Source organism: Meles meles, chromosome 7, assembly GCF_922984935.1.
Source record: "Meles meles chromosome 7, mMelMel3.1 paternal haplotype, whole genome shotgun sequence".
Taxonomy (NCBI): Eukaryota; Metazoa; Chordata; class Mammalia; order Carnivora; family Mustelidae; genus Meles; species Meles meles.
The window spans coordinates 137,056,331-137,070,752 of record NC_060072.1 but is presented as its reverse complement, the minus strand read 5'-3'; the positions used below and the strand labels follow the sequence as shown (position 1 = coordinate 137,070,752).

Genomic DNA, 14,422 nt, shown 5'->3' with positions numbered 1-14,422 from the left:
ATCCGTGTCTACCACGTTTGTGGCTTTTTGGCTTCTGAGAAACCAGCCAGGCAAGCATGTACAGTACTGCACCAGCAGAAGGCAAAGAGATGTGATGACAGATGGGCCAGAAAAAGAAGAGGCATTAGTTGTATCCACTAGCCATTCCGAAGGTGGAACTGTGGAAGAACCAGCAGACCCCAGCAGTGGGAGACTGGACTAAATACGGGCTAGGACTAGAGTTCAGGGCAGAACCATCTGCCAGATCTAGCTAACCCACTAAGTCTTGGATTGGAAAGCCAATTAGATCAGGAGTTTGGTGCAAAGAGAGCAGAGCCCAGAACCGGGGGGAGCTTACCCATGGCCCTCAAAAACGGTGAGAGAAACAGAGAACTTGAAGGGTTCACAGATCTCCCCAGATAACTGTGTTTCTCATCATCCCCAGAGGTGTCAGAAGTTTCCTTCAGAGCCTACCACTGCCACAAACTCTGTTAAATAACAAAATACAATGAGTAAATCTTTAAGATCTTACTGACTTCATTCAGCGATGCCATGCATTGGGCAGCATCCCATCTAGCTGACAGAACTCCAAAGAGCTAGACAAAATGGAAGACTTCTGTAGGCAGAAGGAGCAAAACAAGTTGCTAGAAAAGTGTGGATTGTTTCAAGCGTGGTCACCTTCCTTTGGGGGACGGCAGGGGTCTCTCAGGCAGATTACCTTCTGGTGCTGAGCAGGTCATCCTACATTGACTGGTTTAAGAGTGCGCTCCTGGGAGAGGTTACAGCTGGTTAGGTCAGGTAGTAAGTCTGGATTTGGTGATGTGGGCTTAGCATAAGTGACTCCATTTTGGGTCTTTGTCTCTTTTCGACATTGTTAACTGAAAATACTAACAAGAGAAACATGAAATATTCACATATGAGTGGGCTTCTCCTAATTTTTTCAATCTCTGAAACACTTAGAAGCTAAACTAGATGTTCAGCAGTTTATCATATACAAGAGGTAACCAAGCAGCGGATTCAAATTTTAGAAATTTTGGATTGTTCCTGACTTAACCTTAACTGTTAACTGTTCATGATGTTAGAAATCCTATGCTAAGGAAGCAGTGCCTTGGCTCCCACGTGTGTAAGAAGATGGAAGGCGTAGAGTGTAAGCAGCCTGGTCCTTCTCAAGCCTCGTTTGTTTTTCTCACTGTTTTCAAAGCCATTGGGAATAATGGTATTTGCCTTGAAACTATAAGGTAAATATTGCTAAAGGGCTGCACAGTATTATTTGCTCTGCATTCTTACCGTAACATTGCACGCTTTTTATCCTCGGACTTGACGTTCAAGAAATTAAAACAGGCCGACTTGTTAACTTAGCAAAACTTTGACAATTGCGAACTTCGAGCCTTGCTCGCAAGTATTTAATTTTTTCTCTTCATTTTGTAAAGGTACTCTTCCAAAGCCACATTTCCGCCACCAAAAAATAGCGTAGTGACATTTTCTGTTCTACTCCTTTCCGCATTTAAAAGTATTTTCCCAAAAGCATGTTAAAACCAAATGTCAGGCACTTAGTACATTTTTCTGCATAAATTTTATCTTTAGTGAGACCTGACTTTTTAAAAAGGAAAGCAATGAAGCCAAATAATGTGTCTGTGTGTTTGCAGGGGAGGGAGTGGAGAGAAAGCTTTGGTGTGTAAAGAGCTACTAAAACACTTCACAGCTTAAGCCAATAGAAGAGCAAAATTCATCATGTGGATATTCAGACAATTTGTGACTTGTTCTGTCTGGTTATGAGGCATAAGAGGAAACTAATAATAAATCTTTCTATATATTCACATTTCCAGCCCGAGCATTAAGTACTATTCTGCCCTCGTTGGTGCCGAATCTCATATGCTGTCTGAGGACTGCTTTGTAGAGGCGGTCTGGGTAAACAGACCTTCGTAAGACTGTCATCATTTTTCCACAAAACGATGGCAGAACAAAAAGTCTTGCACATAAAGCAGAGAGGAATGCAAGCCCTCAGAACGGAATATAAATGTTAATATGTTTATTAAAATTCTCATAACTTTGGGTGAACTTTGAAGGCTTGTAGGAATTACCGCCTGCATTGGAGGATTTTATATAGACAACTGGAAACCCAAAAGTCATAATTGGATTTATGAACGTGTGCTGGATTTAAAATTATAATCCTTGTATACAGGAGGTAAAAATGATCTTTATTAGAATCACAGTTGGCTTTTTTATGCCATTGGCGTATCTTAAATGTTTATACTCGGGCTTAATTTCTGGGCATAAACTACAATTAAGTTCATTCAGCTGATTTTTATGGCACGCCAACCGTGCCAGGCACTGTCCTAGGCACGTGGGTCCCTTCGCACACAACACGAATGTTTCTGCCCTTGTGGTGTTTACCTTCTAATGGGAGGACATAGAAAAAGAGATTTAATATAAATTAGTAATACAAGGTCAGTCGTACAGTTCTCGAGGGTGGTAAATGCTGTGAAAGACGGGAAAAGCAAGGCAGATTCAGAGGAATCAGGATTTCGAATCAGATTGTGGTAGCGTTGTTGAAAAGGTCACATTTTTGAACAGACTCGGAAGAACGCTACCCATGTCCTCTCCTCCTTAGCTTCAGAAAACTCAGGAATGGGTTTATTTTGACCTTTTCATGTTTTTGACTTGTCTTACCCCTGAAATGGAGGGGAGATGAGAAATTGAGTCAGTCTGCGGAAGTCTGGTGTCAGTAGCTACTTTGGAAAAAATGATGCTCTGTCAGCCGGCTTCCCACCTTTTTTTCCTTTTTTTTTTTTTTTGACATTTGCATACAAGTTGATGCTTCATTAATAGGATTTTTCTTCCATTGGGAAAGCAACAGCCCTGAACTCTGGTAGGTCTTGTTGCGAACTACTAAGTTGCTATCTTTTCTATACAGTTTGATTTCCAGGGAACTTTAAATTTAGTTTTTTAAGCAAATTTGTCACTCTCCAGCACAAAATCCAGCCACCCACTATTGTGATCACTGTAAGATTGTGAGTCAAATATAATAGCATGGTGGTTTTTATTTTATGCCTAGAGCAACAAAAATAGTAGTGCTACAATAGGATAAGTAGACTTTTTATAACGTGTCGGAGCTGAAGGATACCTAGAGATTTCATTTGATTTGTCTTGTAATAAATCAAGTGAGTAAGTGTGTTTTTTCAGGTATCAGAAGCTGTTTGGATATTGAGTGCAGACTCCAGCAATTTTGATATTTTTCTCTGGGTAGTAAGAGGAACAAGTCTGGCCAATACTATAAAAGTGTCTGGGGGGAAATGTGGAAGAATTTTCATGTTAAACAGGACTGGCCCACTGGAGGTAAACACATAGTAAAAACTGCATCCATTAAAAATACATTATATGTTTATTAAAAAAAAATTTGGAAAGGGAGGCGAACCAGAAGAGACTATGGACTCTTAAAAACAACCTGAGGGTTTTGAAGGGTCAGGGGTGGGAGGTTGGGGGAACAGGTGGTGGGTAATGGGGAGGGCACGTTTTGCATGGAGCACTGGGTGTTGTGCAAAAACAATGAATAGTGTTACGCTGAAAAAATAAATAAAATGGAAAAAAAAGAGAGAGAGAGAGAGAAAACTGAAAAAAAAAAAAAAAAACAACAAACTGCATCCATGCGAGGAGCTTTTGCAAAGTACGCCATTTTTATGTCTGTGTCAGTATGTACAAAGATCATGAGAAAAGCGAATAGTCCTCCGTCAGAGCCATAGACTTCTCTCCCGTATGTAACCGAATGCTGCCCAGAAAGCCAAACAAGAAAGGGTTTTATTAAATGTGTTCTGCTACATGAATGCATCGTGTGTTAAGACTAATTTGGCCAGCCTCCTCTACCTGTATCTACCTCTTTCTGAGAAGCTTCTTTCCTAACTGATGAGTAACGCAGTAATCTTTGGCACAATCGTCCTCTCCTGTGTAAGGTACCACTCATCTATATTTACATTATTAAATTCATTTTGATCCTTACGAGCCTTAACAAAAAATACAGTTAAACGCTGTGCTGGACCTTTACAAATAAAACTCACTTTACTATAGTTTTTTTTGTTTGTCTTTTTGGAGACTACATAAGTGTCTTTAAAAAAAAAACAACCCACATTTCCGGGGCGCCTGGGTGGCTCAGTCAGTTAAGCGTCCAACTCTTGATTTCAGCTCAGGTCATGATCTCAGGGTTCCGAGGTTGAGCCCCACGTCAGGCCCTGCGCTGGGCATGCAGCCTGCTTACAGTTCTCTCCTCTCTCTGCCCCTCCGCCCCACTCAGGGGTTCTCTCTTTCAAAAAAATATTAAATAAATAAATATACCACATTTCATTGACTTCAGATAGTTTCACAGTAGCAGTACATTATTGTTCTGATAGGTATTCACTCAGGGTCTGCACTAACATATAAATAAGTAGATGGTTGGAATTCGAGTACAATACCACAGAGCATGTCCATAAATTTTTTTTTTAAGTATGAGAACACCATGCCCATATTTTTGAACATTCTTTCCACGTACCTACAATTTCAGACTGCTGCTATGGGCACTGGTTTTCTTTCTTCAGTGCTTTCTCCACTCATTTCAGTTTTTTTCATTTTTAATTGTATATGTCTGTTTCAGATTCAGAAAGATTTTTTGGAGGGGGCGCGTCTATAGAATGAAAAACTGTGCATCAACCGTATGAATTAATTTTTAAAGTATATTGTGCTAGCATAGCAATAAAAACATATTTCTTGCTTTCCATTCCTAAAGATTGTTACGAATCATAAATCCTATACAAATCCATGGAATAAAAAGAAGAAAATCTGAAAATACAACAGTGAAAACATTCAGTGTCTTAGAATTACATGGATAATGCGTCAGTAATGTCAGCAGAGTTAGAGGTCATTTGGGGCAAAGGCGTTTATGTGTTAATTCTGCTCTGTACATAAACAAAGGCTGAGAATTTGTGTATAGATTTTTAAAAAATCTTTAAGATAAAAATGAAGGCATTTTTGCATTTAGTTTAATGTGAATATTTCCTTATGTGTAAAGTTTTAAACAGAAACTTTAAGAGCATCACTGTTGACTCCCTAAATGGGCTGTATTTCTTTGGCTGAAATGAATGAACCTTTATATAAAATCAAACACAACGCATTTGCTTACTTTCAGGAAGGAGTTACTAATTAAATGTACAAAAGCTTTTTAAAAATATGCCTTCCTAGTTATCTTAATTATCCAATTGGTACAGTTTTTACAAGAACATCAACTAATGGGAATTAATGGCTTTTTTCTTTCTTGCATTTGCACACAAAGTTGATTTTGTAAATTCTGATGGAATTAAAAAAAAGAAACATATTTATGTGTTTTGGTTTGAATAGAAACATGCTTCTGTGTTACTTTCAAGCTAGCAAAACATTAATTTTAGTTCATGCCTGAATTTCAAATTAATGAACTCAAAAATGGTTTTTTAAGGTGCTTTTTTTTTTGGCTTTGACTTACCTATCATCATTGTATTTGATTTCCTTTGCCCCGAATCTAGAATGCTGGCACGCACGCTGTGTGTATGTCTGCCAGGCCTAGCATACGTTGTCTTCAGTCAGTTCCATATCGGCTTTTCCGAGGTTCTGCACAGAACAAGTTTTGAGATCCCCTGATCCGACTTCCACTTTTGTGGCCGCGGTGACTGTGTAATCCACGAGCACAGGTTGTCCTTACTGTCCAAGGTGTGGGATGGCTTGGAAACGGGGTGAAGGACTGAAGCCACGGGTCACAGGCATCAGCAGACAACTGGCTTCCCGAGTTTTGTATCTTACGGACACTCTTTGGATAAGGCGAAAGGCAGGATGGGAAGAACGCAGACCTTTTGAGTCCCACAAGGCTTTTGAACACGCATTGAGGCACACTTCAGATGTGTGTAACCTGAGGGAAATTCCTTCACCTCTCATGGTCCGTTTTCTCATCTGTAAGATGAGGATGGGTGCTGTCCTCCTCGCAGGGATCTTTAGAGAATTAGTAGTGGTTTATGTTAACCTTGTAATGAACGTCTGCCGCATGGAAACCTTGGTGTGTCGTCATTTCTCTTTTTCCAAAGTCTATTGTCTGTGATTTAAGTATGTGCTATTTAGATTATCTTCTTTCTTCCTCTTTAAGCATTAACAAGCACAACTGAAAACAACTTACACACATATGTGTGTGTGTACTTCCCCAGTTGTGGCAACAGCTGCTGTATGGAAGGGGAAGCGAGTCTCTCCCATTGCAGAAGGAGCCTGACTCAGTCCGCATCCCGAAAGTGGCCTGCGGTGTGAATAGACCCTGTATCCTAAACGCAGAGCAGCCACCCGAAAGGGCCGTGAACTTAACACCTGTTCACGGGAGAGCAAGGGTATGAGCGAGGTGGTGATCTGAAGATTAAGATCTAAAAAGAACCATTCTAGAACTTTACCAATGTGGATAACAGAACTGATCCAGGAGCTTGTCAGGGAAAATGCTGTTCGGAGGCCTTTGGGATAATTTTGTAGTAAGAATAATGGAAACTGCATTGCAGCCTGAGTGGCTAGTAGGTTAAGCCCCTGCCTTCAGCCTAGGTCAGGATCCCAGTTTTCTGGGATTGAGTCCCGCATCGGGCTCCCTGCTCGGCCCGATGAGGGGAGTCTGCTGCTCCCTCTGCCTGCTGCTTCCCCTGCTTGTGCTCTGTCTCACACTCTCTGACAAATAAGTAAAATCTTTAAAAAAAAAAAAAAAAGGAAACCGTATCCCTATTTTAACCTTTTTTTGTAAGAAAACTCCCGCCTTTGAAGAGGATGACCTCAAATCTAGTAAAAATTTTTCAAACAGAATCATTTGCCACTGAACATTCTTGGCATACCCCACGAGTGTGCAGTGAAGCAAGCTCACTACACAGAGATTATAGGAAGGGGTAAAATTGAATACAGTCAGAATGTCAGGGGATCCTATTAGAGACAGCATACGCCCCTCCCCCAATTCAAACACACCTAGTGTTTTCCTCCAGAGTTAAAGTTAAAAACACAAAATCATTGTGTTTTTTGGCATTGGGTAGTAGAAGAACGAAAAAAAGAAAACAAAAAAGCTAGACTCTCACTCAGCAACTATCTTGCACTCTGGGAAACAGTCCAGAGCTGAGACCTGCTAAAAAAAAAAAAGTAAGTTCATGTCACCCTTTTTTTTTTTAAAGACTATTTATTTGACAGAGATCACAAGTAGGCAGAGAGGCAGGCAGAGAGAGAGGAAAGGAAGCAGACTCCCCGCTGAGCAGAGAGCCCGATGCAGGGCTCGATCCCAGGCCTCTGGGATCATGACCTGAGCCGAAGGCAGAGGCTTTAACCCACTGAGCCACCCAGGCGCCCCTCATGTCACCCTTTTAAGCCTGGGTGCTGGGACCGGGAGTGGACATTGCAGGCCCGGACATGCTCTTTAAGCTGGAGTGTTTTATTCGCTTCTGTCTTTTTCTTTGAGTGTGTATAACGGAGTCTGCATCTGTACAGAGAACACAGCTCCATTTGCAATTCTCCTTGTTTTTCTTTTTCGTTTTCTACTGAAGAGTAAGTTTACTTACTCTTACTGAAGAGTAAGTTTCGGGTGCCTTCAGAGTAGATCAGATGCATGCACCCCATATGGTGCCTGGCGTTTCGCAGTCGGTCAAGGCTACGTCACTTCCCTTCCCTCTCCGAGATCTCATTTCTCCTCGCGGTCCCGAGTTGTGCCTTGCCGTGTCTGCACTCACCAGGGCACGCTCGCCTCGTCCCCTCTGTTACACTGCAGGCCTTCTCAGACGTGGGCGATCGAGTCCCTTCCCTGAAACTTGCTGGTCCACAGCCGGATCATCACCTTCCCTGCTGTTTCTCTGTACTTTAAGATGCAGAGAGCCAAGTTCAGATGAAAGCTCCACCAAATCGTCTTAGGGACCATGAGCACGATCCCTCAGCATCATGCCCAGGCTTTCTAGATGCAGACGCCGTTAAGTACGTGCAGCTCCCATGCCTTTGGTCATTCCGCAGATAGTTTTACCTCCAGAACAGCACAATTACGGAGTGCAATTGAAACGAATAAAACTAACTAACGAGTGCCTGCCGTTTGCCAGCTGGTGAACAAGCAGGTGACATTCCGCTTTCACAGAGCTCCCAGTCTGTCGGAGGACAGAGACAGGTCAACAGAGTGTAGTGTGATGGGTCCTTCGAACTGGGAGCAAAGGGAACGCATGAACTTGGTACGAAACCCATCTTAAAGTATTAGAGCAGATTGCCTAAAATGTATCTAAGCTGAAACAACAAACACGAATTAGCACACGTAGAGGCACCTGGGGGGCTCGGTCGGTTGGTTAAGCATCCGGTTCTTGGTTTCGCCTCAGATCATGATCTCAGGGTCATGAGATCAATCCCAGAGAATTAGTAATGGTTTATGTTAACCTTGTAACGCATGTCTGCCGCATGGAAACCTTGGTGTGTCAGATAATTTCTATTTGACTCTGTAGGCAATGGAGGCAGAATGTGCGATGCCCGTGACGAGTGGCAGAAGCCGGACCCAGGGTGGCAGGGACAGGAGGGAGCAGTGGCTGAGGGACATCTTAAGGGGAAGGGAAGTTTGTTGTTGTTTTAAGGTAGGAGAGAATTTATTCGTTTTAAATGCTGACAGAAATGAGCTAGCTGAAAAAGGTAAAGATTCAGGAAGACTGATCTCTGAGAGAAGGTGTAAGAGAGTATGACTGCAGAGAAGCATCTAGATGATGGTCTAGATGGGTTTAGATATAGAAGTTTCTAGAAAGGACTTCGAAGACTTTTCTACTTGTTGGCCTCTGTTCTCTGAGTGGATGAGGTAGTGATGGTGTGACGCTATAAGTTGCACTCGTCCCACAGATTTTTACTGAGGCCTTCTGGGGATGTAAGTGCCATAATAGGATTCCTGCCCTCATGGCGCCTCTGCTTAGTGGGAAAGACAGGCCACGAAGCAGTGTATTACCCAGTTGTTGAACTGCGACTTGTAAGTATTGGGAAGATGTACAGGTTGCTCCAAAAACCTAAACATGAGAAACAAGGTTGACAGGGTCAGGACAGACTTGCAGACTTGCTTGAGGAAGATCTGCTTGAGCCAAGCGCTGACACAGCAGAACTCACTGAGGCTCCAGATGAAGGAGGGAACTTGAGCAAATGCTTCGAGGCAGGGACCAGGTCATGTGGAGCCGTGGTAAACACATGACAGTTTTAATCTTTTTCAGAAGAGCCTCTGGAAACTACATTTCCAAGAATGTTAAGCAAGGGAGCGACAGGATCAGGAGAGCTCCTTAGAAGGCCCTCTGGCTGCTGGTGATGGGGGGTTGAAGTGGCTGGTGAGCAGGTGTGGGGCAGCTGAGGAGGCTGGTGAACATGGCGGCAGCCTGGAAGGGTAGTCACTTGGATGCTGAGTCACCCAAGGCCATGGCAGGAACTGAAGTGCAGAGAATGACAAGAGCCAGGGGCTCATGTCTCAGAACAGTGACTCTTGACAGGGGCAGCACTGCCCACTGGGAAGCATATGGGCATTTACTCTTTTTTAAAGTCCAAATGGCTGAGGGGTCCAGGAATGTAGACTTGCCATTTCTGCAGAACACATACTCTGTCTTAAATGTTTGTAATAGACATTCTGAGACGGAACAGTTCAGTGTAGGGTTGGGTTTGAAGACAAGAGGTCTGCCTTCTGGGACAGAGAAACATTGTCCCATCCCATGTATTTTTAAACTATACTTACATGGAAAGTGAGGGCCATTTGCAAAAGTATCATTTTCTTCACTTCGATAGTCTTGACCTGTTATCTCTGTTTCAACAGAGGCTGTTGCCCCCTGCGCTTACCGTATTTCAGAAAGTTTCCCTTGTCCTTCCTGTCCATTTGCTGATGTTTATTCTCCTACTTTCCTGTACCTTTGGGCTTCCGTTTTCAGGTACTTCCTTCTACAGGATGGTTCCTGAGCTTAATATTCTCAAATCCAGCCTTACTATAGGGGGGTGTGAACATCCGATGTTAAGTTTTCTGGTCACGTCCAAGGATTTACATGTTGAAGTGCATACTGCTTTGTTACAAGTACTTTTTTATCTCTCAGGTATTACAGTGAGGGCATTTTATTGATTTGGAGGGCTAGTGTGTGACATTAGCTCTGAATTCCATGTCAGGGCATAAACGGGATATTACAGAGTATTTACTGTAAGAAGAGGGAGCGGAGTGCCAGGATTGGTACTCGGCAGCAGTTCCTGGAAAGGTGGAAGGTGTTATGAGTGACCAGAAAGGGGGACAGGGATGGTTCTAAAAGTGTCAGGAAAGCAAGGAAAGCACAGCCCATCTCCCCCTTCATCTTCACTCACACTTTTCCCTCCACCCAGGAGGCCCCCCAGTCTCTTCTCCGGCCACCTGTCTGCTCCTCATTGTCCAGCACAAAAACCTTGTTCTTCTCAAAGCCCAGAAGAGGAAGTAGGTGAGGGAACGAACAAGAAGGCCTGGGTTCACGGATTCCTCCCGAGGGAAGGGGCGTGATTACTTTCCGAATTAGCATGAAGTCGAATCCTCGTCCATGGTTTGGGGCCCCCCACCCCGGGCTGCTGGAACGACGTACCCCAGCTCGGGTGGCCTGTCCGCACCGGGAATTGACTTGTCACAGTCCTGGAGGCTGGGCACTTGGTGGTCAAGGAGCCAGCATGGCCGGGCGAGGGCCCTCGGCCAGGTCACATGCAGCTGGGGGTCCCATGTGCCAGAAGCTCTTCCACAAGCGCACCGAGCCCTTCCCGGGCGCTCCACCCTCACGGCCTAGGCTCCCGCGGAAAGGCCCGCCTTCCACGGCTGGGGCGCTGGGCTTCCCACTTGGAGGTGGGGGGCGCACATTCAGACCCCGGCAGCCGGCATCACCAGGGGAAGGAGGTCGGGGGGGCTCTGACCCAGGCCGTCTGGGCCCGCAGCCTGCCTTCTGCCAAGCGCACCCCCCATAAATGAGCCCTGATGGCAGAGTTGCGAGACGCTAGCCGTTCGGGGCTTGTGACCTTCTGGCCAGTTTTGGGACTCCTCCAAGAAGCCGCTTTTGTTTCACCCCGCGTCTCTTCGTCATTTTGTGTGACGCTTTCCACCCAGTGACTGTCTTTGGGGGCAGGGTTCGCCGTGGTCTTGTCCGGTGCAGACGCTGACGGAACACCTGCGGCCTGCGCGGAATGACCCTCTGCAAGCACGGGGCCCGGGGAGTGACCTTGACCGACGTACCCGTGGCGGACGGTTGTGCACATTTAAAACGCATCATTAAATGAAGTTAACATTCCAGGATGTTCTTTTATTAAGCCCAGAAAACATCCGGAATGGAAACGGCTGGCGTCCCGACTCCGCACTTGGACGTCTCCGGGCGCACGTACCTTTTTAGGCTCTCCTGGGTGATAGAGTCGGATACGCTTATGTTTCACCGAAAACAGTAGTTCTCACCTTTGTCATGGAAAGGCAGGGATTTAAATTTTCATAGTAAAAAGGCAACAGAAGACCTGGCTTTTCTGCAGGTCCGACTGAACCCGAGACACTCTCCACGTGGGATGCCAAGTGGGATCCGTGTTCTCAGAGGCTCCCGGATCCGGGCGAATTATAGACGTGTTTTTCCGGTGTTTTGTTTCGTAACGCGTTGATATTCTGCTTTTCAGGTCCCGTGGGAGTAGGTCTGAATGAACTGAAACGAAAGCTGCTCATCAGCGACACCCAGCACTACGGAGTGACAGTGCCGCGTAAGTCCCCTGTGCCCGCGGTAACGATTGCTCGATTGCTTGCCCCGATGCGGCGTGGGTGGCCCCCTTGCATCTCCCGGCCTTTAGCCTCGGGACGCCCAACAGCCATAGCAAGCGGGCAGTGACACTTTCTGCCTTTGAGAGTGGAGGAAACTGAGGCACGGAGTGAAGGGGTTGCCCCAGACTGCAGAGACCGTCAGCGGGACGTTTGTTAATCACAGCTTCTCTACTCTCAGTTTTTCTGGTGAATTTTAATAGGCATATGACACTAAATTAGTATTTACAAATTTTCTCCTAAATAAAAGTCTGATTCTTTGACTTCCTAAAATAAGTGCTAATGTTTTCCAGAGGTTTTCACCAGGTTTAAGATCAGAAGGCCCAAACCACAGAGAGCCGAAGGAGGCCTCTTCTAATAGAAGCCTTTCTTAATTACTTTTTATATGTAGTAATTGGCAGATGGTGTTAAATGGGCCTTTCATGGCCATATAATCCAAATATGGTGGGTTTCTTTTCAGTATACAGAATTAGATCTATTTTTATAAAAGAGGTTTTCATAGGCTTTCTTACAAGTGAAATGTGATGCTGGAAGCATTTTGATCTCCAGAATAAATGCCATTTGACTACTTAATATGTTGATGTTAGAAAGCCGTCTAAAAGGCTAAAATTGAAATGTTGGCTTTTTCAAGTGGTTTTGGTACTGTTAAAAACAAAACAAAAAACACAACTGTTTGTGTATGGCCCTGAGCAGTGTTCTCTAGTTTTGGAAGAGTTCAACTTTATTTTAAAATTATAGTTTTCTATTACCTCAAGTTACTCCTTGTTACTGCATTTTTCCAAATTATTGTTTATAGTCATTTTCAGCCATACGTTTCAGGGCCGTTGGTTTCCACCAACAGAGATGAAAGGAAAGGAAAAATGTGGAGATGTGGAATTAAACAGTGTTCCCCCCCCCTTTTTTTCGTTAACTTTAATTATTCTCCTCTCTTGCAAAAGCTGACTTGCAATATACAATTTTTTATTTTTATAATTCGCGAATTTTACAAAACAATTGTCTGTTTACTGGGAGGCAGTTACAAAGCACCTGGAGGGTGGAAAAATAGATTACAAAGGGGAAAAAATGTATGTATGAATTTCCTGCCGTGTATTCATCTCCTTTATCTGTCTTGATTTGTTTCATCGTCCCAACCACGGGGCGACGTCTGCCTGCCGTGGAGGAGGGAAGCAGGGAGAAAGAGTATGGGACTTACTCAAGAGCTGTCCTTGTCATACTCGCACCCACCATGACTGCACTTCTCACGTCCCTCCTCCAAGACAACACTACACAGTCTCTTCCAACTAGATGTTCTTTATTGTCGCACAGTCCGTAATGAACATCGATTTATTTGGAAGTTGATAAATACCAATAAGACTGTCTCTCAGACATAAGCCTTTATGATCGTTTCCGTGTTATTCAAGGACCTCGGGCAGCATACTTGGGTCTCAATCTATCCAACACTTGCCGCTGAGGTTGTTACAGAAATTGACAATATCCAGAAAAGTTCTGGGCCTGGGACTCTCCAACGAAATCCCCGAAGGAGTAATTTTCCACTCAGATTCACTTTTAAACAGGTGTTAATGTCAGAGGATCCCCACAGAGCTATGTTTTCCAGACTCGCCTGATGATAAAAATCTCTCGGGCTTCTTAGGAAAAGATTCCAAGGCCTTTCCAAAGAGATCCTCCTTCAGGAAACCTGACAGAATGCCTGAAAATGTATTTTATGTATCCCCAGTGACTCATAACCTGAGACATTTTTGGAAAATAACAGCCATAGCATCAACTCAGGATGATTCCATTAATTATAGAAGAATATATTTGAAGGACGGTGTTGGAATTTTAGATTGTTTTGCTTTGTAAAATACTCCAGGTGATTCTTGATTATCTAGAGAAAAATTACTGCTTTGATTCCTCCGCCAGTATTCTGTTCCATGTTTAGCCATCAGTCTTTTCCCCCAAATGCACTAAATCTCCACCAGAATGGGGAAGTTGGAAACAGTGGGGCGCGGTGGAGCTCTCACACACTGCGGGAGGGGGTGTGAATTAATGTCATGCACTCTGGAAAACTAAGCATCTACCATGTATCCACTAAGGCTGAGCCAGCATCTACCCCACGACCCCACGATTCCACTCCTGTCCGCAGCCGATAGTCCTAGAAACCCTGTTCACAACAGCCCCACGCTGGAAAGGACCCAGTGCCCAGCAGCAGTGGATGGATAGGGGCGTGGCAAATTCACACAGTGGAAGACTGCAGGGCACTGTTCGCGGCTACAGGGTGGCAGTAGGACAAATCCCCCAAACACATTCAGGGAGAGGAGGAGACGCGAGTTATGCCCATGGCCCTGTGGTTGCCGACGCCATATGAGCAGGGCTAACGTGTGCTCCCAGGAACCAGGAGGCTGGTTTGGGAGCGGGACCAGGTGCCGCGTCACGGTAGAGGGCAGCTTACGTGGGTGTGTTCCATCTGTGAAAACTCACCACGCTTAGGTGTGAACTTTTCCGTGTATCTTACTTCAGGGTTTTGAGTGTTAAAAAGAACTACCTGGCACTTTAGTTCGCTGTGGTTTGCTGATGTTGATGGGCTGGTCTCGACTACATCGCAGTTAGGGAAGATGAACACCTTTCTTTTTCTGAGAAAGCTGACTGATGGTTACATGGGATCTTCTCTGGCTGTTTTTGCAACTTACTGTG

The 14,422-nt window shown here is 44.5% G+C and overlaps 1 protein-coding gene across 4 annotated transcripts in view; it reads left to right on the top strand.

Moving 5' to 3' along the window:
- MPP7 (MAGUK p55 scaffold protein 7) overlaps positions 1 to 14,422 on the top strand; it is a 306,784-nt gene that overhangs the window by 273,266 nt on the left and 19,096 nt on the right. For all 4 annotated transcript variants that reach the window (XM_046012744.1, XM_046012745.1, XM_046012743.1 and 1 more), the window contains one exon: positions 11,617 to 11,697. In XM_046012744.1, coding sequence (XP_045868700.1) covers positions 11,617 to 11,697 — 81 coding nt within the window. The remainder of the gene's footprint in view (positions 1 to 11,616; positions 11,698 to 14,422) is intronic.